The 25138-nt window shown below is 43.8% G+C and overlaps 1 protein-coding gene across 2 annotated transcripts in view; it reads left to right on the forward strand.

The window, feature by feature from the left end:
- nup210 (nucleoporin 210) overlaps positions 1 to 25138 on the forward strand; it is a 132550-nt gene that overhangs the window by 11207 nt on the left and 96205 nt on the right. For both annotated transcript variants that reach the window (XM_078413937.1, XM_078413938.1), the window contains exon 3: positions 1786 to 1917. In XM_078413937.1, coding sequence (XP_078270063.1) covers positions 1786 to 1917 — 132 coding nt within the window. The remainder of the gene's footprint in view (positions 1 to 1785; positions 1918 to 25138) is intronic.

Below are 25138 nucleotides of genomic sequence, written 5' to 3' on the forward strand. Positions count from 1 at the left end.
AATCAATTATTTGTAGAGGTTAATATTTGCGCAATTTCTTTTATCGCCTTCATTTGGTAATAATATTTCAATTATACTGATGTTATCCTTTAATCCATTTTGAAGTTCTAGCCCAAAAGTAGCAAGTAGCCTTCTTTCCATTCTGTGTATTTATTTATTCTGTGTATTTAAAAAAAAAAAGAAAATAATCAAGATTTCTGAGGTTGCATGTTTATTAAATGTTTGTTTCTCGTACATGTTAACGAATTGGATTAGAATGTAGGCGGCACAATTAGTAATTTTGTGGATGGTAGTGTCATGAACAGTGAAAAAGGTTGCGTTTGGTCACGGCAGGATCTACATCAACTAGAAAAATGGTTAAAGGAATGACCGATGGAAACTCACTCAGCCAGGTGTGAAGTTGATGTATTTTTGGAAGATAAAACCAGGCCAGGATATAACGGTGAATGGCAGGGTCCCGGGGGAGTGTTGTAGAACAGAAAGACCTTGGGGTACAAGTATATAATTACTTGGAAATGGTAACATAGGTAGATGGGGCGGTAAAGAAGGCATGGAGCATACTTGGTCAGAACATTCAGTACAAGGGTTGGGATGTCATCTAAGGATGTTCAAGATGTTTTTGAGGCTGCACTTGGAGTATTACATGCAGGTCTGGTTGCTGTGGGAAGAATGTCATTAGGTTAGTGGAGGGTGCAGAAGAGATTCACAATGATGTTGCTGGCACTGGAGGGCTTAAGTTACAAGGAGAGACTACATAGACTGGTACTCTTTCTCCTGGAGTGATGGAGGCTGATGAGTGACATTGTAGAGGTTTGTAAATGTTGAGGGGGTTTAATTTAGTTGCTTGGTTAAATTTGGTTTAGTTTTGCAACATGCACTGAGGTACAGTGTAAAGCTTTTTGTTGCATGCTATCCAGTCAAGAAAAGACTATACGTGATTATAATCAAGCTGTCTCCCCGAGAAAAAAAGTCTAAAATGAGTGGGCATGGATTTAAGGTGAGAGAGGAAAGATTTGAAAGGGACCTGAGGGCCAGGTTTTTCATACACAGGGTAGTGAGTGTACAACAGCGGAAGTGGTAGAGATGTGGTGCTGGCTCGAAGGGCCGAATGGCCTACACCTGCACCTATTTACTATTTTCTATATGTGCAATTACAGCATCGAAAAGGCTTTGAGGCACGAAAGAATTTGATGGACGTGGGCCAGATGCTCCGGTTGGGCCTAAGGGCCTATTGTGTGAATCTGTGACTCTAGCCTTTCCAAGCAGTCTCTTGAAAGTTGTTAATATTTTGAAATTCATAGGTTTTTGAGAATGTTCCTTTTCTTTTGTTCTTAAGATATTTGTGGTGTTAATTGTACCCATGATGACTTCTGTATTTTGATCTTCGTTCAGTACATTGAATATTATCTTCCTGTAGGTGAAGTAAGTTCCTGTTGTGGTTTAGGGCCCATGTGATGTAACCTCCATTTTTATTTATCGTCTAGCTCTGTGCATGCTTTTATTAAATTTAGATTCTCTTAAAGCTGTCATCACCAGTTGGAAAATTGAGGAATACACAAACACGAAATATTCAAGAATGACAAATAAGAGTCATGACAATCATTAAAAAAAGTTAACATTGAAGCTAATGGGAGTTAGGGGAGATGGTGAAAATTAGGTGTAGTGACTGTCTGGTTTAAAGTAGATTTGATAAAACAAGTTTCAATTTATCATGTAGATAAGTTTTGGAGAATTAGAACAAAATGTTGTTTTTAATTCCTTTTGTGCATGTTTTTCTTTTAACAGCAATTGGCCGAGTTTTGCGATGTGACGTGATAGTTGATGTCATCAATGAAATTGAAATTGTGTCTACAACTCGTGAACTTTACTTGGAAGATTCTCCACTGAAATTGAGAATTAGGGCTTTGGATTCAGAAGGTATGTAAATAGTTACAGGGTGACTACCACTTAAATTCTGTCGTATGTTCTCGTGGAACTGATGGACCATCCAATCCATTTTCAAATACATAACATAACATAACATAACAACACTTTATTGTCACTCGGCTTTTTACACCGAACGAAATTTCAACAGTCACACAAAACACAGCAAAAAAGAAAAGAACACAGGACACCCGACCCCAACACAAACATCCATCACAGTGACTCCAAACACCCCCTCACTGTGATGGAGGCAACAAAACTTCCCCTCTCTTCCCCCCGCACCCACTGATGGGAAATCACTCAATCATTCAATGTTTTGCACATTTGCCGTAACAAATGGTTTAGGTTTACTCTTGTCACGTGTACCGAGGTACAGTGAAAAGCTTTTGTTTGCGTGCTATCCAATCAAATGAGATAATACTATATATGAATATAATCAAGCCAAACACAAGGACAAAAGGTAGAGCTAAGAGAAAGATACCGAAGTGTATTAACCAGCATCTGCAGTTCTTTGTGTCTATACTGAAGTGCAAAATTATAGTTGTCAACATTATAGTATAACAGTTCCATTGGAAAAAGCCCAATGTCCACAATGAGGTGGGTTGGAAAATCAGGCCTGCATCCTGCCTTATGGAAGGACCATTCACAAGTCTGATAGCAGAGGGAAAGAAGCTGTCTTAGATTGTCATGTGAGTTTTATTTGTCAAAATGTTTTTCATAAATCTGCAACCAATTGTAAACTTAATGTCCTTTCCTTGTTCACTTGCCTCTAAGAGCACAGATCTTGAGGACTTGTTTGGCACTGTTACTCTGCAGTCAGATGTCCCTGTGTTTTCATCAGTTCTTTTGCCCTTCAAGCTATGTCTTTGACTTCGCATCACTAACCCTGATATTGTTTTTTTGTTGGTCTTGTCTTGTATCTTTCCTTTTCCCCTCTAAAGCTTTTCGTGTTCATGAGGCCACCAGCTGCTCTGAATCTGTTTCCCCACTAAACTGCTGACTGCTCAACTCCGTCCCTTAATTTTTGCTTTCTGTTTCAAATACAATAGCATCACCCTTTTAGAAAGCACTGTCGTTCCTTGAGTCCTTACAAACCAGAGCCCACCTCTAACCTTCTTTCCTCGAACATGTAGCAAGCTTCCTGATTTGTGCTTTTATTAAATACTTTCTTGAATGCCTGTAATCATGTTTCCATTCCATTCACAGTATTAAAATTGTTTTTTATTAAAATCATCAATTAATCCTTGGGTAATTGTGAGAAGCTAAACAATTTACCCCCCCCCCCCCCCCCCTTAACCTGACTACTGCATTTGATTTTCTTAACCACACCCTCCACTAAAGAACAAAGATGATAGTAGCAGTGGATCATTCAGTTAAATGCTTCAAGATTCAATTTAATTGTCACATGTACCAATTAAGGTACAGTGAAATTTGAGTTAACATCAGCTATGCCATTGCTGATTATTTTAAATCCCCCAGTTTCGTTTAGAGATACAGCACGGAAACAGGCCCTTCAGCCCGTCGAGTCTGCACTGACCAGCGATCCCCACACATTAACACTACCCTACACGCACTAGGGACAATTTTACATTTCCACCAAGCCAATTAACGTATAAATCTGCACGCCTTTGAAATGTGGGAGGCTACCAAAGATCTCCGAGAAAACCCACACAGGTCATGGGGAGAATGTACAAACACCATACAGACACCACCCGCAGTCAGGATCAAACCCGGTCATTGGCGCTGTAAGGCAGTAGCTCTATTGCCTGAATATTCAAATATTTGTTGGTGTCTCTTAAGTAGGCTTAGAGGCTGAGCCAAAGATAGACACAAAATGCTGCAGTAACTCAGCGGGACAGGCAGCATCTCTGGATAGAAGGAATGGGCGATGAGGAAAACTAGAGAGATGAAGAGGTACAGAGAACAAATGAATGAAAGGTATGCAAAGTGACAAATCAAAGCCAGCAACAATGATCAAGGAAAGGTGGAGCCCACAATGGTCCATTGTTGGCTGTGGAGAAAGTGATAACGTGAAACTGAAACGAAGCAGGACGACAGGGAAACGACCAGGGTGGGGGAGGGACCGAGAGAGAGGGAAAGCAAGTTAGAGAAATAAATATTCAAATGCTGGATTGTAAGCTGCCCAAGCTAAATATGAGGTGCTGTTCCTCGACTTTGTGGTTTGGTTTCACTCTGACAATGGAGGCGGCCCAGGGCAGAAATGTCAGTGTGGTAATGTGAGTTAGTGTTTGGCAACCGAGAGATCGTGTGGGCCAGGGCGGACTGAGCGGAGGTGTTCAGCTTGGCCTTGCCGATATATACGAATCCACATTCAGAACAGCAGATACAGTACAGTAGAGGAGGTTGGAGTTCCACAGTTTTACTACTGTCTGGTTCATTAAATTCTTCTCGTCAGTCCTGACTGGTTTATTCCTTATTTCGATTGTCTCATCTTTGATTCTGGACATCCCATCAAGGGCAAGCAACAACTCTGTACCCACCCTGTCAATTCCCATTAAAATTCCATGCATTTCAATTTTTTTGAACTGGAGTGTACAGTCCATGTCCACTTAATCTCTCATTGGATATTTGCTGCACTTCTTCTGTTGCAAGTAAAATTTACACTGGGAAGGGAGGCCAATATTTCTGAAGAAGTCATACCAGGACTGCCTATAACGGAAGTAAGATGCCTTTACTCTTGTAGTTAGACTCTTGCAATACATATCAGCATATTGATTGTCTTCCTGTTTGCTGTACTTCCATGCTAACTTTCAGTGATTTGAGTACAGAATATCCAGATCAAACTGAGCGGCATTTTTCAATCTTTCACCTTTTCCATTTTTGTAGATCAATATTGACTCTCCCAATCGTTTCTTATTTTCTATCAATTTTTGATAATTGATAAGCTATCATTTTTTTAGTTTAGTTTAGAGATACAACGTGGAAACAGGCCCTTCGGCCCACCGGGTCCGTGCTAACCAGCGATCCCCGCATATTCGCTGGAATTTCGGCTTGTACTTGCTGGAATTTAGAAGATTGAGGGGGGATCTTATAGAAACTTACAAAATTCTTAAGGGGTTGGACAAGCTAGATGCAGGAAGATTGTTCCCGATGTTGGGGAAGTCCAGAACAAGGGGTCACAGTTTAAGGATAAGAGGGAAGTCTTTTAGGAACGAGATGAGAAAGTTTTTTTTCACACAGAGAGTGGTGAATCTGTGGAATTCTCTGCCACTGAAGGTAGTTGAGGCCAGTTCATTGGCTATATTTAAGAGGGAGTTAGATGTGGCCCTTGTGGCTAAAGGGATCAGGGGGTATGGAGAGAAGGCAGGTACGGGATTCTGAGTTGGATGATCAGCCATGATCATATTGAATGGCGGTGCAGGCTCGAAGGGCCGAATGGCCTACCCTTGCACCTATTTTCTATGTTTCTATATTAACACTATCCTACACACACTCGGGACAATTTTTACATTTACCAAGCCAATTAACTTACAAACCTGCACGTCTTTGGAGTGTGGAAGGAAACCGAAGATCTCGGAGAAAACCCACGCAGGTCACGGGGAGAACGTACAAACTCCGTACAGACAGCACCAGCAGACAGGATCGAACCCGGGTCTCCGTTGCTGCAGGTGCTGTCAGGCACCGCTGCGCCACCGTACCGCCCCCATTATTCCCGCTCCCTATCATTGTTGAGTTCTAACCATGTCTATCTAATCATCTCTCAGTCATGGCTGATCATGGGCGATGCATCCTAGTTGGCTGCTTGCTCCACATCTAGTCATATTACAGAAATATCTGTAATACTGTCACTTTCTGTTAAAAAATGTTTTTATCAGATGGCTCTTTTGTGATTTTTAGAATTTAAAGGAGAGATCTTATGAAAACAGTGAGGAGGCCATGAAATGGGGCTGGCCAAAACCGTTTATAAATCATTAAAAGAGAATAGCTAGGGAAAGGGTAGTTTCCCTTGCAAACCAAAAGCGAAGTTGTTGTGTGGATCCAGAGGATCCTGAATGAATACTTTGCATCATTATTCACCAGGGGGAAGGATGGAGTTGAGGGAGATGTGTGCTGTTGGTCTGGAGCGTGGACTAGATCAGGTAGATGCACAGAGTCTCTTGCCCAGAGTAGGTGAATCGAGGACCACAGGACATGGGTTCAAGGTGAAGGGAAAAAGATTCAATAGGAATCTGAGGGGTTACTTTTTCACACAAAGGGTGGTGGGTGTATGGAACAAGCTGCCAGAGGAGGTATTTGAGGCAGGGACTATCCCACCATTTAAGAAAGAGTTAGACAGGTACATGGATAGGACAGGTTTGGAAGAATATGGACCAAACACGGGCAGGTGGGACTAGTTAGCTCGGGCAAGTTGGGCCGAAGGGCCGGTTTCCACACTACCACTTGATGTGTGTATCAGGAAAGAGGAAGTGCTAGAAATATCAATGCACATTAAGGAGGACAAATCCCTAGCGCCTGATGAAATCTATCCTTGTGTGTTGCGAGAAGCAAAGGAGGAGATTGATGGAGATCTTTATCAGCATGTGAGGTCCTGGAACACCAGGGGGGTTTAGCCAGGAAATTAAGCGGAGGAGCCGTACATCAATAATAGAGAAACTATTGGAAAGAAAATCTTGACTATAAGAGTTACGATCACTTAGAAAGACAGGGACTGATCGAGAGAGTCAGCATATTTTTGTGCACTGGAAATCCTGCCCCACAAATCCAATTGTGGTTTGAGAGGTGGTCACTCGGAACAGTAATGAAGGCAAGGTTGTATGCATGGTGTACATGCACATTTTTGACAAGGTCCCCATGGTAGGCTATTCCAGAAAATTAGGGCTCATCGGATCCAAGATGTTTTGGCAAACTGGATCAACAATTGGCTTGATGAAATGAGGCAGAAGGTAATGGTGGAGGAAGTTTATGCCTCTGGACCTAACTGGCTGTGAACCATAGAGTTTGTTGCTAGGACTGTTTCGTTATCATATACATGAATGCCTTGGATGAAAATGTTGAAGGTAGACACAAAATGCTGGAGTAACTCAGCGGGTCAGGCAGCATCTCGGGAGAGAAGAGGAGGTCTTGACCTGAAACGTCACTCATTCCTTTTCCCCCGAGATGCTGCCTGACCCACTGAGTTACTCCATCATTTTGTGTCTACCTTCGATGTAAACCAGCATCTGCAGTTTTTTTTCCTGGATGAAAATGTCTGTAATCTGATAAGTAAGTTGGCTGATGCCTTAGTGACTACTGGAATTGGATATGGTGAGGATGGTTAACCAAGGATACTGTGGGACATAGAGCAGCTGAAAAGTGGCAGGTGATTGTTATGTGAGAGATTATTCTTTTTCGGTCATCAATTAGTGGCTGCATATATTTGATAAATGGCAGGGAAGTTGGAAGCATTAATGTGGGGGGGATCGGAGTGGACCTTATCGAAACGTATAAGATTATTAAGGGGTTGGACACGTTAGAGGCAGGAAACATGTTCCCAATGATGGGGGAGTCCAGAACCAGGGGCCACAGATTAAGAATAAGGGGTAGGCCATTTAGAACAGAGATGAGGAAAAACTTTTTCAGTCAGAGAGTTGTAAATCTGTGGAATTCTCTGCCTCAGAAGGCAGTGGAGGCCAGTTCTCTGAATGCTTTCAAGAGAGAGCTAGATAGAGCTCTTGAGGATAGCGGAGTCAGGGGGTATGGGGAGAAGGCAGGAACAGGGCAGGAGTGCCACAGTGAGGCCCGCCGGAAATTGGAGGAGCAGCACCTCATATTTCGCCTGGGCAGTTTGCGGCCCGGTGGTATGAACGTCGACTTCTCCAACTTCAGATAGCTCCTCTGTCCCTCCCTTCCCCTCCTCCTTCCCAGATCTCCCTCTATCTTCCTGTCTCCACCTATATCCTTCCTTTGTCCCACCCCCGACATCAGTCTGAAGAAGGGTCTCGACCCGAAACGTCACCCATTCCTTCTCTCCCGAGATGCTGCCTGACCTGCTGAGTTACTCCAGCATTTTGTGAATAAGGCAGGAACAGGGTACTGATTGAGAATGATCAGCCATGATCACGTTGAATGGTGGTGCTGGCTCGAAGGGCCGAATGGCCTACTCCTGCACCTATTGTCCATTGTTTATTGACCTTGTGCTAGTTTATAGGTATCTGAAAATGCAACAAGGGTGGAAAGAATTGTGAAGAAAGCTTGTTTGTTTTCATGGGCCAATATATTGAGTACAAGAGTTGGGATGCCATGTTACAGTTGCATAAATCATGGTCTGGCCACCCTTGAAATATGGAAGGCAGATCTGCTCACCATATTATAGAAAAGATGTGTCGGCATTAGAATGGGTGCAGATGAGATTCACAAGGGTGTAGGCTGAAAGATGAAGAGTTTTAGTTACAAGAAGAGACTGGATAGAATGGAATTGTTTAAAATCAGGGGCGTAGATGGGGTAAATGGACAGTATGTATCCAAAGATAGGGGAGGCCAGGACATCCCAAATATCCTCCCTTTTAGTAAAAATGGTTTCCCCCATTCTGTTATAGATGGATCCTTAACACGCATTGGTACTGTGTCCCATAGTTCTGCTCTTGCTTCACATCTCCCCAGATGGAACAAGGATAGTGTTCTCCTGGTCCTCGCCTTTCGCCCCACCAGACGCCACATCCAATGCATCATTCTCTGAGGTAGACACAAAATGGTGGAGTAACTCAGCGAGTCAGGCAGCATCTCGGGAGAGAAGGAATGGGTGATGTTTTGGGTCGAGATGTCACCCACCCCTTCTCTCCCGAGATGCTGCCTGACCCGCTGAGTAACTCCAGCATTTTGTGCCTACATTCGATTTGAACCAGCATCTGCAGTTTTTTTCAAGTCAAGTCAAGTCAAATTTATTTGTCACATACACATACTCGATGTGCAGTGAAATGAAAGTGGCAATGCCTGCGGGTTGTGCACAAAAAGAATTACAGTTACAACATATAAATAAAGTTAATAAGTTACTAAACATTGCACAAAAAGTGTCGACAAAAATTTAGTCTCTGGGGTTATCAAAGTTGACAGTCCTGATGGCCTGTGGGAAGAAGCTCCGTCTCATCCTCTCCGTTTTCACAGCGTGACAGCGGAGGCGTTTGCCTGATCGTAGCATCTGGAACAGTCCGTTACTGGGGTGGCAGGGGTCCCTCATGATCTTGCTTGCTCTGGATCTGCACCTCCTGATGTATAGGTCCTGCAGGGGGACGAGTGTAGTTCCCATGGTGCGTTCTGCCGAACGCACTACTCTCTGCAGGGCCATCCTGTCCTGGGCAGAGCTGTTCCCAAACCAGACTGTAATGTTGCCGGACAGGATGCTCTCTACAGCCCCAGAGTAGAAGCAATGAAGGATCCTCAGCGACACTCTGAATTTCCTCAGTTGTCTAAGGTGGTAAAGGCGCTGCTTAGCCTTACCCACCAGTGCGGCAATGTGCGTTGCCCACGTCAGATCCTCTGCGATGCGGACTCCCAAGTATTTGAAACTGCTCACCCTATCCACAATAGACCCATTTATCTCCAGTGGCGTGTACGTCCTTGGATGTTTAGCCCTTCTGAAGTCCACAATCAGCTCCTTTGTTTTAGTGACATTCAAGAGGAGGCTATTGTCCTGACACCAGAGTGCCAGATCAGCCACCTCCTCCCGGTAGGCCTTCTCATCGTTGTTGGAGAACCGGCCCACCACCACAGTGTCATCAGCAACTTGATGATGGAGTTTGAGCTGAACCTGGCCCCACAGTCATGTGTGTACAGGGAGTACAGTAGGGGGCTAAGGACGCAGCCCTGGGGGGATCCTATGTTCAGGGTGAGGGAGCTAGATGTGTGTTCCCCCATCCTGACCACTTGGGGCCTGGCAGTGAGAAAGTCCAGGACCCAGGCACACAGAGGGGTGCTAAGCCCCAGTTCCAGCAGCTTCTCAACCAGTCTGCTGGGGACTATTGTGTTGAATGCTGAACTAAAGTCAATGAACAGCATCCTCACATAGCCCCCCTGGCTGTCCAGATGAGAGAGAGCGGTGTGTAGAACCTGGGAGACCGCATCATCCGTGGACCTGTTCGGACGGTATGCAAACTGTAGTGGGTCCATGTTGCGAGGAAGGAGGGCGCAGATGTGCTTCTTGACTAGCCTCTCAAAGCATTTCATGACAACCGAGGTGAGGGCCACCGGTCGGTAGTCATTTAAACACGCTGGAGAGGCCCATCATTCTCTGACATTTCCGCTCCCTTCAACGTGATCCCACCACCAGTCACATCGTCTCATTCTCATTCCTTTACGCCTTCAGTAGACGCCACCCCTGAGCAACTCCTTAGTGCACTCATCCCTTCCCACCAAAACCACACCCTCCCGAGCTACTTTCCCCGACCATGAGTCCCTATTCCTCCTCCCCCACATCATCCGGGGACGACAGCAGTTCTTCCAGGTGAGACAAAGGATCGCATGTACCTCCCGTAACCTTATCGACTGCAATTGTTGCTCCTAATGTAGCCTCCTTTACATCAGCAAGACCAAGCGTAGACTCGGCAACTTTTTAGCCAAACACTTGTGCTGTATCTCCTCATTGCTAACCATCTCAACTCCCCTTCCCCTTGCCATATAAACCTTTCTGTCCCGGGCCACCACCATTGCGAGAGTGAGACCACATGCAGAGTGCAGGAACAGCACCTCATTCAGCTTGAGTACCTTGTAACCTAACGATATGAACTTTGAATTGTCCAATTTTAGAAAACTAACCTCCAAAGGCCCCACCTGGATTCGCACCCATTTCTTCCCTCCCACCATCCCCATATTTGAGGAGAGATGGCTGGCGTTGGAGAGGCTCCAGAGATGGGCCGGATTTTCTTCTTCTTCTTCTCATGACTTATGAACTTGTCAACTTTCAGCTTTCTCTCTCCCCAGCACAATCAATCTGATGAATAGCCCCAACCTGAAATTTCACATATTCGTGGTTCTCAGGCATGCTACCTGACCCGCTGAGTTACTCCAGCACTGTCTTTTTTGAACACGAGCATGTGCAGTTCCTTTTTCCACAAAGAAGGATTGTCTTTTGCAGTGTGCAATGTTCTTCACACCTACCCTACTACAAAAAAAATATTTTTAGTAAAAGATACTTATCAATTAAGCCTTGCTGTGTTTTTTTTAAAAATTCTGTATTTAGCAAGGTTTGCCTGTAGATATTGCTGTATCCATATTATAGAAACTGATTATTTACTTGAGCTATAATTGCTCTGCTTGTGGCAATGCCTGCAGCATAAATGTTTTACATGTCCCAAGCCTATTCTGCAGAGAAATTCTTGCTCCCCATTCAATCCACATTCTTAATGTTTTTGGTTATGCTGTTTCAATAATGAATGAATTTAATAAGTTTATTGGCCAAGCATGTGCATATACAAGGAATGTGTCTTGGTGCTCTGCTCACAAATGACAACACAAACAGTTAACAATTAAGAATAATTGACCATTGAAACAAATACAGACCACAAGGATTTTAAAGTTTTTGTTCTTGATATACTTTAAGGGCCTGTCCCACTTAGGCGATTTTTTAAAGCGACTGCCGGCGACTGTGAAAGTCGTAGCGGATCGCTGAAATTTTATTTTACTCCACGACAATGACCACGATAATGCCGAGTCAGGTCGAGATTACACCGTCTTCGGAAACATCGCGAAATTCCCACGCTTATCAATGCTTCTCTGGCGTCCTAACTTTCGCTGAAACCACTGACAAGTCTGTAATTACTTGAGTGTTTTGAAATATAACATCTTGCCCCGGTTACTTGAAAACCAAGCTTCACGGTAACAAGGCATAAACTGGATTGACTTCCAGTTTACTAATAGCAGTATTAAGAAATTTAATTTTAAACGTGGTTAAATGGATTTTTGTGCGGAGTGTGGGCATTCTTTGAAAATGTACGGAAGATGCATATTTGGTTTTTGGGTTGCATATCTGGGTTGGGTGCCTACTTTAAATGTAATCGCTGATGGCCATAAACATCGTGAAAATTCCCACGCTTACCTGACCGTCAGACTGTCGCCTCCAATCTACCTGTCAAATGTCCTGACGGTAAATAAATTGGTTAAACACAAGTATTTTATGGTATCTTCAAATGACTTTACTTAATTTAATATTATGTGCTTCTAAATGCATCTAAGACAACCTAGCAAACCTGGGGACAGCATGCGACAGCGCCCGCAATAAGCAACGATACCTGGCGACAAGCCAGCTGTCGCCGAGAAATTTCATACCGGTTGATTTCTCAACGACGCGCCGAGATCCACTACGATTCTTTGAAGACTCCTCACGATCATGCCCGCGACACCCTGGCGAACTGTCGGCGACAGCCTAGTCACTGGCAGTCGCCTTAAAATCACCTAAGTGGGACAGGGCCTTTATACTTAGAAAAGTCTTGTAAGATTTCTGAACATTTAAAATCACTGGGGCAGCTTAAAATTAATAAAAAATAAAAATGCATTTTAATTTATAATTGTATATAATTATTTTTTTAAAGTATTCAGAAAAATTCTTGAGGAGCCTTCTACCTGACTCCTTCAATCCATCGGAATCCACCTCCACATGTCCTGTGGTCAGGTTATAGCTGTGGCACTGCCACCCCTACTTTTGTACAGCTTAGCTGTTGCAGATTTGGGTCAACTTTAACACAATATCTGGCATATTCAATTCTTCTTTAAAAAGCGTGCCTTGTTGGTGGAAAGAAAATCTTGAACTTTGCAAAGTAAAATAGGAAACAGTTGCATCTTTTTGGAAGGGGAAAGTTGGCAGTGCAGTGATGAAATGAAACGGGTGAATTAAAACTTGGTTCATTTCCGTTCCACTCGGTGTATAGTAAAGTCCACCACAGGTTGTGTTAAGGATTGGTGGGAGATTAGATAAGATTAAGTTGCTAATAATCAGTTGTAGACAAATAAATGCACTGTACTTACTGTTGAGTAGATTGATGAGTTACCCAACTGAAGGTAGGAGAATTTATCATTTTTAAAAGAGCAATAGAGGAAAAGTAGAACATGGTAAGGATGGAAAGTGAAAGGCAGGGGATTGTGTAAAGCTTTGCAGTTAGAGATTTTTCTCCAAAATAGTTGAGAAATAAGAGGGTAAAGTTCACTTTGATAACTTTGTGTTGATTGGGTTTATAACTTTGCAGGAGCTTTTGAAAAGGAGATGTTTGTCGAAATTAGTGAATCAGAGCACATGTTGTATCCCTACTTTTGATGTAATCGACCGAAGGCCGGAACGCGCCCTAGTAGGCCCGACTCACTCCATAGGCCTTCAAGGGGACTGTGGAGGCCTGTCTGGGTCGAAGGACGTTCAGCTGTGGCGGTGATGGGAGCCTCGGTCCATGGGCGTGAGGGGGAGGGGAAGTCAATGGGGACCCGGCGTGGGGGGACCGCCATTAGACAAGGTGGGAGAACAAAGGGGAACCTGGTGTCGGGGGGGGGGGCACTCTAGTTTAGAATCCTCTGCCTGGGGATAAGTCTGCGTTCGTTTGTTTGTTCCGGTCAAGGCGCTGTGCACACGGCAGCCAGCCAACAGTCGCTTGTCTTTTTATTTTTGTTTTCACTTTTCGTTTCAAGTTTTTGTGTACCTTGTGTGTTGTGACTGCTGGCAGACCAATTTCCCTCTGGGGATGAATAAAGTTCTATCGTAACGTAATGAAGTCTTTCATCCCCCATTGTGGATGTGTGATGTGACTTTAGTTGGTAGTTTCCTAATCATGCGTTTTGAGAAGTGCGGGGGCTTTGTTTTAAGGAAGCTTAATTGTATTTCAGTGCATTCATGCAAACTATGTCTGGCCAAAATGAACGTTGCCTTTTGCAGGTGCTATTTGTGCAGTTGGTTAGGGCTTCCCAGTCTGAAGAAGGGTCTCGACCCGAAACGTCGCCCATTCCTTCTCTCCCGAGATGCTGCCTGACCTGCTGAGTTACTCCAGCATTTTGTGAATAGGGCTTCCCAGGATCAGAATGTGACATTGCCAAGGGCACAATCAGATGCCACACAATTAATGATGTCAAGTTGAACAATGTTATCAGAACGCATTGCCCTCATGCTATATTTGGCCCATTGACTTTGTCAAATTCTGTTATAACTTATGATTCTATGCCCCTCCCTTGCATTTGACTGCTTTGGTAATTTTGGAGATCTGTCAGAATTTTTGGCATTGGATTTTATATTTTGATGAATGGGAATTTTTCTTTGACTCTTTCTGTTGCAAAAAAGTTAAGGAGTCATTCAGTTTTTAAAGTTCTTCCTTTATTTGACAGATTTATGAAATAAAGAATCCCCTGATTTATCAAATAAATGAACATCTTTTGATATTATAAAATATATTTCATTGTCTCCCACAAGTGGGAATTTTACATGAACAGCTACTCCCAAAACTCTGGTTTGATGGAAGATGCTGAATGCTTGCACCAAAAGCTGATTTTAAAAAAAACTTGCCAATTAGACCTTTATTCAAGATATTTCACTTATCTCTAACAATGCCTCGTGTCAGTTATGGATTTTCTTCATGGTAAAGGGGAACAAAAAAGGATTGTAATCTTTATTTTGTCCTCGTGATGGAGTTAGGACATTGATCCTTCAATTATATCATTCCATATTTGTTTCTGGGATTTCGGTAATGTTTTGCATTGCCCTTGCTGAAACCTGTTTGGTTGCTACCATGGTTCCTGTGGTCAGCCAGTGTTTTTATCTATTCTTTCCCAGTTCTTTTCAAAGCTACATAAACAAAAATAATGGTACAATGTCAATGATGATTTATGGCTCCAAGATAAATGCAGAAAATCGGTGTGAGATTCAATTTGTATTCCATTGTGTTATTTATGTTTACTCTGAAACATGTGGCTATAATTTGCTGATGGTGATTATCTTGAGATATTTTCATTTCTATCACATCGTCAGTTATGATGTAGCCAATTAAATTTTCACTTGTCTTTGATTAAGCTGAGCCTATAATTTTCCTTAATTTTTCTGTTATGATCGCATGATTACCTCAGCAAACTATTAGCCTTGATGCAAAGCTCAATTGTAGATTAAGCCTTATTTATGAACCACCACTTCAATCCATTTGGAATCTCTTGCCTGTCGATGGTGAATGTTCTTTCATCTTAACTCTTTGGTGCCAAGTGTAAAACCTACAAAGTTGTCTCCTCGGTACCCCGCAGCTCCGCCCTTGCTCCCCTCCCCCTAGTCGCAACAGAGCAGTGTCCCTCTAGTCCTTACCTTCCATCCCATCAGCCGTCGCATACAACACATAATCCACCATCTCCAGTGGGATCCCACAACTAGCCACGTTTTCCCATCTCCACCCCTTTCCGCCTGCCGCAGAGACCGTTCCCTCTGCAACTCCCTGGTAAACTCATCCCTTTCCACCCAAACCACCCCCTCCCCAGGTACATTCCCCAGCAACCGCAGAAGATGCAACACCTGTCGCTATACCTCCTCCCTCGACTTTGTCCAGGGTTCCGGACAGTCCTTTCAGGTTAGGCAGAGGTTCACTTGCATCTCCTCCAACCTCATCTACTGTATCCGTTGATCAAGATGTGGACTCTTACACATCGGCGAGACCAAACGCAGACTGGGCGATTGTTTCACGGAACACCTTCGTTCAGCCTGCGTCAACCTACCTGACTGCTTGACCCGAAACATCACCCATTCCTTCTTTCTAGAGATGCTGCGTGTCCAACTGAGTTACTCCAGCTGTTTGTGTTTATCTTCGGTTTAAACCAGCATCTGCAACTCCTTCTTACACAAAATTTAAAGAGATAGCTACACATAGATCTCCCAGTTAAGCATGGTATCCTAAACTGACTTGCATAAATTACTGGTATTCTTTAAAAAATCTGAAAATGTATTTGTAAGTTTGTACACAGTACGACCCAGCCAAACAGCAATGTGGTAATCAATTTATTTACCCTTAGTGATGTTGATTGAGGATTAATCAGACCATCAGTTGAGTTTCTCTTTGGTGTTAATTTAATGCCCATCCGAGAGAGTTGGTTTAATATGCCAGTTTAATATCATAGCTGAAAGATGGTGCCACGGCAGTGTGGCAGTTCCTTCAAAATGAAGTGGTGGTCTAGATCTTTGAGAGTTGAGCTTGAACAAATAATATAATTCCTGAGTGAGGGGCAGAAAAATAAATAAGTGCAATATCACCTTGTCACCTACGTAGGGAGATGGAGAAACATAGAAAACAGGTGCAGGAGGAGGCCATTCGGCCCTTCGAGCCAGCACCGCCATTCATTGTGATCATGGCTGATCATTCTCAATCAGTAACCCGTGCCTGCCTTCTCACCATATCCCTTGATTCCACTAGCCCATAGAGCTCTATCTAGCTCTCTCTTAAATTCATCCAGTGATTTGGCCTCCACTGCCCTCTGTGGCAGAGAATTCCACAAATTCACAACTCTCTGGGTGAAAAGGTTTTTTCTCGCCTCAGTTTTAAATGGCCTCCCCTTTATTCTTAGACTGTGGCCCCTGGTTCTGGACTCCCCTAACATTGGGAACATTTTTCCTGTATCCAGCTTATCCAGTCTTTTTATAATTATACGTTTCTATAAGATCCCCTCTCATCCTGCTAAATTCCAGTGAATACAAGCCCGGTCTTTCCAAGTTCATAATAAAATCAAGTGGGAAATAAATAGTTCATGACTGGTTTGAATCTGCACTAGTTTAAATGTAAGAAATGGCATTTTTCTTTAAATGGAAGAACATGCGTGTTCAGTCTGTGACATGGTCCCTTCCCCTGCCTGCTCCCCTGTGTTGAACCAATGGACAATAGACAATAGGTGCAGGAGGAGGCCATTCGGCCCTTCGAGTCAGCACCACCATTCAACGTGATCATGGCTGATCATTCTCAATCAGTATCCCATTCCTGCCTTCTCCCCATACCCCCCTGACTCCGTTATCCTTAAGTGCTCTATCTAGCTCTCTCTTGAATGCATTCAGGGAATTGGCCTCCACTGCCTTCTGAAGCAGAGAATTCCACAGATTCACAACTCTCTGACTGAAAACGTTTTTCCTCATCTCCGTTCTAAATGGCCGACCCCTTATTCTTAAACTGTTGCCCCTTGTTCTAGACTCCCCCAACATTGGGAACATGTTTCCTGCCTCTAACGTGTCCAACCCCTTAATAATCTTATACGTTTCGATAAGATCCCCTCTCACCCTTCTATGAGAAGGTCATGGTGTGCTTGTAAAAGCAGGAAAACATGGAGAGTTCAAACATTGCATTAAAGTCAATGATTCAGTGAACATGTGAACCAGATGACCAGGAAACAAAGACTACCTGGTCCTTCAGGTTTGTGCTTCACATAATGGGTGGCAGTTCATGAATAAGCCTCCTTGCCTACCCCCTGTAGTCAAGTACTTAACACGTTAAGTTAAGTACGCTACCATCCATATCACAGTTTTCTGTAACGTGAACCTCTTGCGCAAAACTGAAAGAAAAAGTTATTCCTTTAGCAATTGTTTATTTAGATTTTTTTTCTCATAAACCCCCCCCCCCCCCCCCCGAGTGAATTTTTATTCTATATCCCATATTTTTTGGCACTGATTTGTCAATTCCGTAAGGGTGAACTTCCATTGCTCAGAAGTGTTGTAATGCAGGGGATACATTGCAATCTCCTTGAAAAGGCTAAAGAATAATATATATTTTTAAACATATTCTATGGCCAGGAGAGGGGGTTGATTGGTTAGAATAAGGTTGAATTTAGTTTTGAGATACAACCTGGAATCTGGCCCTTCGGCCCACCGAGTCCGCTCCAACCAGCGATCCCCGAACATTTTACACTATCCAACGCTAGGAACAATATACACTTGTGCCAAGCTATGTAGATTTACCTACAAACCTATATGTCTTTGGAGTGGAGGAGGAAACGGAAGATCTCGGAGAAAACCCATGCGATCATGGGGGAGAACGTACAGACAACACCTGTAGTCGGGATCGAACCCGGGCCTCCGGCGCTGCAAGCGCTGTATGGCAGCAACTCTACCGCTGCGCCACCGTGCCACTTTTGGAACTTTCTCTTTGGATCCTTCAGGCAATCAAAATTAGTACTGTATCTCCATACATTGGAAACCATTATCTGTAAAATGCCTTCCTATCTAATGCATTTTATTCCTAATTCAATAACCAGCACAATTCCCTCTGAGATAGTAAAAATGAGCATGCATGCCACCAGCCACTGCACTGGGAAAATAGTAACTTGGTATCGATGCTGCCCGTATCTTCAATGGGCTGAAGTCTTGTTCAAGTGAGATTTTGGCAAATTATTAAACTGGAAAACTGAGGTCATTCCAGCATCCAACACTTCAATTATTTTTGAGATTTTTATATCGGGTCACCTCCAAGTCTCAGCTACACAAAATTAAATGGACCCATGTGTGTAGCTTTGAGTAGCTGATGTTCATTAAATAGGTGCAGGAGGAGGCCATTCAGCCCTTCGAGCCAGCACCGCCATTCATTGTGATCATGGCTGATCATCAACAATCAGTAACCCGTGCCTGCCTTCTCCCCATATCCCTTGATTCCGCTAGCCCCCAAAGCTCCATCTAACTCTCTTTTAAATTAATCCAGTGAATTGGCCTCCACTACCCTCTGTGGCAGAGAATTCCACAAATTCACCACTCCCTGGGTGAAAAAGTTCCTTCTCACCTCCGTTTTAAATGGCCTCCCCTTTATTCTAAGACTATGGCCCCTGGTTCTGGAGAGGGGCCACGTGGGAGGGGAGGGGAAGAGAAGAATTTAGAATAGACTTCACCTTGTGATTTTCTGAAACTTAAAGTATTGCATTCCTCACCTTCTCCCTGATGTGGTTGTCACTGCCACCGCCTGCAAGCCTACCCGATTTTGTTTGTTCAAAATCAGCCCGACATCAAATGGTGCTTCGTAATTGAATATTAAACACCTTTGCTTTACTACGTTTACTATTTCTATGTCTGTGTATGTGTGTCAAGATTGAGTTGTTGGGTAATCTTATGAGTTGGGCACACGCCTCTGCTGCACTTGGGACTTATCATAGAGTTACATAGAACAGTAACTGGCCCTTCACTCCAACATATCCAGGCCACATCTGCCGAACAGTGGCATCACAGGAGATCTTATCGAAACGTATAAGAATATTAAGGGGTTGGACACGTTAGAGGCAGGAAACATGTTCCCAATGTTGGGGGAGTCCAGAACCAGGGGCCACAGTTTAAGAATAAAGGGTACGCCATTTAGAACGGAGATGAGGAAAAACTTTTTCACCCAGATAGTTGTGAATCTGTGGAATTCTCTGCCTCAGAAGGCAGTGGAGGCCAGTTCTCTGAATGCATTCAAGAGAGAGTTAGATAGAGCTCTTAAGGATAGCGGAGTCAGGGGGTATGGGGAGAAGGCAGGAATGGGGTACTGATTGAGAATGATCAGCCATGATCACATTGAATGGCGGTGCTGGGTCGAAGGGCCGAATAGCCACCTCCTGCACCCATTGTCTATTACTTTCAGAGAATGGTGCACCTGTACACCTAGGTTCCTGTGCACTACAGCACGCCCTGGCTGGGGTCTTACACTGAAGGTTTTGCCCTGAAGGTTTTGCCCTGGTTTGACTTCCCAAAATGCTGCACCCCACTTTTTTAGGAGTTATAATACCCTCCCATGTCCACCACGAGATGTACTTTACAATTTTCTGTATTCTTCCAGGCATTTTAAATGCGCTGCTCTGACTGACTAGACCATCACTGCAAGATGCATTGGGCCGAAAATTACCAAAGAAACATAAGAAAATTTAGTCGAGGGCGAATGAAATTTTGTGATAAACACTCATGGGTGAATGGGTTTAAGAAGCACTGGATCAGAGAGTCCTCTGTTACAGATCTGTTCAGGATAAACCGTGATAAGGACGTTTGTATCATTCGCAAATCAACACACTGCAAAGAGGCTCTGCACATGGGGGGGCAGGGGGCAAATGTGTGGTGGAGACACCCCTCAAACGAGGGAAATGATTTTTGGGTCGAGACCCTTCTTCAGACTGATGAAGTTCCTCAGTTCTTCAAACTTCATAGTTTGTGTAGTTCAATCACCCTGTCATCCTGACTACTGTCTGAATCGGAGCTGCTAGGACTGCTGTGAATTTCGTTACGTCCTTATCATAGGGTAGGTATGGTTAGTCTGTCGTCCTCATTATACCTGCCTCGAAACGTCACCCATTCCTTCTCTCCAGGGATGCTGCCTGACCCGCTGAGTTACTCCAGCATTATGTGTCTCTCTTCACTATACCGATATCTATTTGCCTCAATGTCTAAACTTCCCCAATCAATGTTGTCTCTGTCCACTGGCGGGTCAGTAGGCGACAGAGTCGACACCTTTCTCCAGCACAGTCTCTTATATTCCTTGTCCTGTGCGCGTTCTACTGCCGCTAATTTTTTTCCTTTGGTTCTTTGCCATGGCGGTAGGTATAATTACTCATATTTCGTATTTACCTTTTTTACTTGCCACTGCAGCTATTTGTTTCTCTCTTTGAGGGGTGCTTCCAGATCTTATCCTTCATCCATCATTTTTTTAAATTATGTTTTTATTATGATCCACTATAGCTTGTACTATGGATGGGGGGGAAGGGCAGGGCCCATTTGATGTTAGCACTTTTCTTATCTGTAGCCATCAATACATCGAGTGCCCTACCGATACTTTGTATTATTTTAAACCACCGTCACGTTTCTCCCATCAAAAGTCAGCATGGATTTACCAAAGGCAAATCATGTCTGACGAATCTTATAGAATTTTTCGAGGATGTAACTAGTAGAGTGGATAAGGGAGAACCAGTCGATGTGTTATATCTGGACTTTCAGAAGGCCTTCGACAAGGTCCCACATAGGAGATTGGTGTACAAACTTAAAGCACACGGTATTGAGGGTTCAGTGTTGAGGTGGATAGAAAATTGGTTGGCGGACAGGAAGCAAAGAGTAGGAATAAACGGGTCCTTTTCGGAATGGCAGGCAGTCACTAGTAGGGTACCGCAAGGCTCAGTGCTGGGACCCCAGTTATTTACAGTGTATATTAATGATTTGTACGAGGGAATTGAATGCAACATCTCTAAGTTTGCGGATGACACGAAGCTGGGTGGCAGTGTTAGCTGCGAGGAGGATGCTAGGAGGCTGCAGAGTGACTTGGATAGATTAGGCGAGTGGGCAAATGCATGGCAGATGCAATATAATGTGGATAAATGTGAGGTTATCCACTTTGGCGGCAAGAACAGGAAAGCAGAGTATTACCTGAATGGTGACCGATTGGGAGAAGGGGAGATGCAACGTGACCTGGGTGTCATGGTGCACCAGTCATTGAAAGTAAGCATGCAGGTGCAGCAGGCAGTGAAGAAAGCAAATGGTATGTTGGCATTCATAGCAAGAGGATTTGAGTTTAGGAGCAGGGAGGTTCTGCTGCAGTTGTACAGGGCCTTGGTGAGACCGCACCTGGAGTATTGTGTGCAGTTTTGGTCTAACCTGAGGAAAGACGTTCTTGCCTTAGAGGGAGTACAGAGAAGGTTCACCAGATTGATCCCTGGGATGGCGGGACTTTCATATGAGGAAAGACTAGATAGACTGGGCTGTACTCGCTGGAATTTAGAAGACTGAGGGGGGATCTTATAGAAACATATAAAATTCTAAGGGGTTGGAGAGACTAGATGCGGGAAGATTGTTCCCGATGTTGGGGGAGTCCAGAACCAGGGGTCACAGCTTAAGGATAAGGGGGAAGTCTTTTAGGACCGAGATGAGAAAACATTTCTTCACACAGAGAGTGGTGAGTCTGTGGAATTCTCTGCCACAGAAGGTAGTTGAGGCCAGTTCATTGGCTATATTTAAGAGAGAGTTAGATGTGGCCCTTTTTGCTAAAGGGATCAGGGGGTATGGAGAGAAGGCAGGTACAGGCTACTGAGCTGGATGATCAGCCATGATCATATTGAATGGCGGTGCAGGCTCGAAGGGCCGAATGGCCTACTCCTGCACCTATTTTCTATGTTTCTATGTTTCTAAGTTGCTCTTGTGTCTTAATTTACTTATCTGTCATCTTGCCTATCACATTGCATCACTCACTACCTGATGTCTTTCTATTTCACCGCATTAATATTGTCTTACATATCCCATTGCAACAGTATGTAATGTCTTGTGCCACAGCGTCTTAACCCTTCACCAATCTTGCTTGGCAAGTTCACCACATTTGCTTTCTCCTCCACTTTGGGTTTTTTTTGTACCACAACGTATGGTTGCCTGACAACAGTATGGAATCTAGACCTTTTAAGGGCAGTAAAATTAAACATACTCACCCAATTCGGAACCACATTGTTGGCAGTCGTCCTGTGTGGTATCCTGCTAATAGTTGGAGGGAGTTTTCTTTAACCTGTGGGCTGAATCTGGCGTTCACGTGGGGCTCAGTTGCCCCCTGCTCTGACAGGAACAGGCACAAATAACACCTCGCAGAGCAGTGGTGAGTTTCTCACATTTCTGCAATTAAACATTTTTGTGCAGATACAGGAGCTACCCCGATTTATACAAGGCATGGCTTGGGGGTCCCGACCCGAAACATCACCCATTCTGTTTCTCTAGAGACGCTGCCTGACGTGATGGGTACCCCAGCACTTTGGGTTTACCTTTGGTTTAAACCAGCATCAGCAGTTTTGTTTAGGAAAAAAAATCTGCAGATGCTGGTTTAAAACAAAGGTAGACACAAAATGCTGGAGTAACTCAGCGGGCCAGGCAGCATCTCTGGAGGGAAGGAATGGGTGACGATTCGGGTCGAGACCCTAAAGAAGGGCCTCGACCCGAAACGTCACCCATTCCTTCTCTCCAGAGATGCTGCCTGACCCGCTGAGTTACTCCAGCATTTTGTGCCTACCTTCTGCAGTTTTGTTTATACATTATGAGTTGGGGAAATCTGGTTTTATGCAAATTTTCCCTTACATTTTTAAAGAATTTTTCTAGATGGGAAGATAATTTACGGAAATGCCAACATCTTCACGTGTTGGGGAATAGGGTTAGCTACTAGTTAATTCAAAAGACAATCAGTCTTCAAAAAACTGTTTATGTGTAACTACCACCCAGTATTCGGATACCAGATATAGGGTGTCGGTTCACAATAGAAGGCCACTTAATGTGCTTGCTTTCAAAACTGACAAGGCCCTCTGGCATGAGTAAAAGACTTTATCAAATAATGTAACTTCCATTGATATCTCGAAGCCAATGGAAATGGCCATTGGATGTGGAGCATTTTGATTCTGTACCATTGTAATTATGCAGGAAGACAATAAATTAATGTTCCAGTTATTTGACTCATTTAAATTTGTTTAATTGTGACGGGGATGGGGGGAGAAACTGGCATCGACTTCAAGGAAATTGTAACCAATTGATCTAGAATTCTATCTGTTTTTTTCAGTGCCTTCCTATTTGTAAAAATGTAACTTTTTTTCAATCTTTTTGTTTTGCAATGTTGGCAACAATTCAGTGCAACCTTGTATATGTGCAATAAAATTACAGTCTAATGGAAAGAGCACAAGAACTGTCGGTTTCAATGTCCTCATTAGTTGTGCTGCAGTCACGACTGATTTACAGTTAGAAAGATATTTCTGCTCATTGAATGTTTAAGAGTCATAGTGTCATACAGCACGGAAATCTTGTCCTTTGGCACAACTTGTCCATGCCGACCAAGATGCCCCATTTAAACTCTGCCCGTTTGGCCCATAACCCGCAAAACCTTTCCTATCCATGTACCTGTCAAAATGTCTTTTTAAATGTTTTTGTGCCTTCCTCAACTACGTCACTGGGTACTTTAAAATCTTTTCCCTCTCACCCATGCTCTCTAGTTCTTGATTTCCCCACCCGGGGAAAAAGACTATGGATTTGCCTTATTTATTCCCCCTTATGATTGTATACACCGCTATAAGATTGCCCCACAGTCTCCTTCACACCAAGGAATAAATCCGTAGCTTGACCAGCCGCTCCCTATAGCTTAGGCCCTCAAGATCTGCCAACATCTACAAATCTTCAGCTTAATGGGATCTTTCCTGCAACAGGGTGACTAAAACTGAACATAATACTCCCAAGTGCCACCTGGCCAATGTGTTGCACAACTGGAACATAACATATTCCAAATTCTATATTCAATTCCTCAACTAATAAAGGCTAGTGTGCCAAAGCCAGCTTTATCATCTTATCTACTTGTCTATCCACTTTCAGGGAACAGTGCACTTGTACTCCAAAATCTCTCTGCCCTAAAGAGAGGGCACTACCATTCACTGTGAAGGTCCTGCCCTGGTTAGACTTCCCAAAATGCAACACCTCGCACGTATCTGAATTAAACACCATTAGCCATTCCTCAGCCCACTTGCCCAGCTGATCAAGATCCTACTGTGATTTTTGATAGCCATCTTCACTATCAGTTTTAGTGTCATCTACAAAGTTACTAATCATGCCTTGTAGTCTCTCAATAGACAATAGGTGCAGGAGGAGGCCATTCAGCCCTTCGAGCCAGCACCACCATTCAATGTGATCTTGGCTGATCATTCTCAATCAGTACCTCGTACCTGCCTTCTCCCCATACCCCCTGACTCCGCTATGCTCAAGAGCTCTATCTAGCTCTCTCTTGAATGCATTCAGAGAATTGGACACAACTGCCTTCTGAGGCAGAGAATTCCACAGATTCACAATTATCTGGGTGAAAATGTTTTTCCTCATCTCCGTTCTAAATGGCCTACCCCTTATTCTTAAACTGTGGCCCCAGGTTCTGGACTCCCCCAACATTGGGAACATGTTTCCTGCCTCTAACGTGCCCAACCCCTTAATAATCTTATATGTTTCGATAAGATCCCCTCTCATCATTCTAAATTCCAGTGTAGACAAGCCTATCTTTACTTTACTACTAACTTCCACCGTGTCCTCAAATTCACTTAGACCATTTCTGATTCCTCTCTCCCCTTCCTTCATCTCCTAATCTCCATATCAAGGGACAGACCATTGACTGACAACTACTACAAACACAACGACTCCCACCGTTGTGTGGACTGCACCTCCTCCCACTGCCTCTTGCACACTCGCCATCCCCTCCTCTCCATTTCTGCGCTGGAACTGCTCCTGAGGTGAAGCTTTCCGTTCTTGAGTAAACATGGGCTCCTCCTCCCTCCCTCCCCGGACCCCTCGCCTGCATCTAGGCTATGCGTT

The sequence above is a fragment of the Rhinoraja longicauda genome, chromosome 17 (genome assembly GCF_053455715.1).
Source record: "Rhinoraja longicauda isolate Sanriku21f chromosome 17, sRhiLon1.1, whole genome shotgun sequence".
Lineage (NCBI taxonomy): Eukaryota > Metazoa > Chordata > Chondrichthyes > Rajiformes > Arhynchobatidae > Rhinoraja > Rhinoraja longicauda.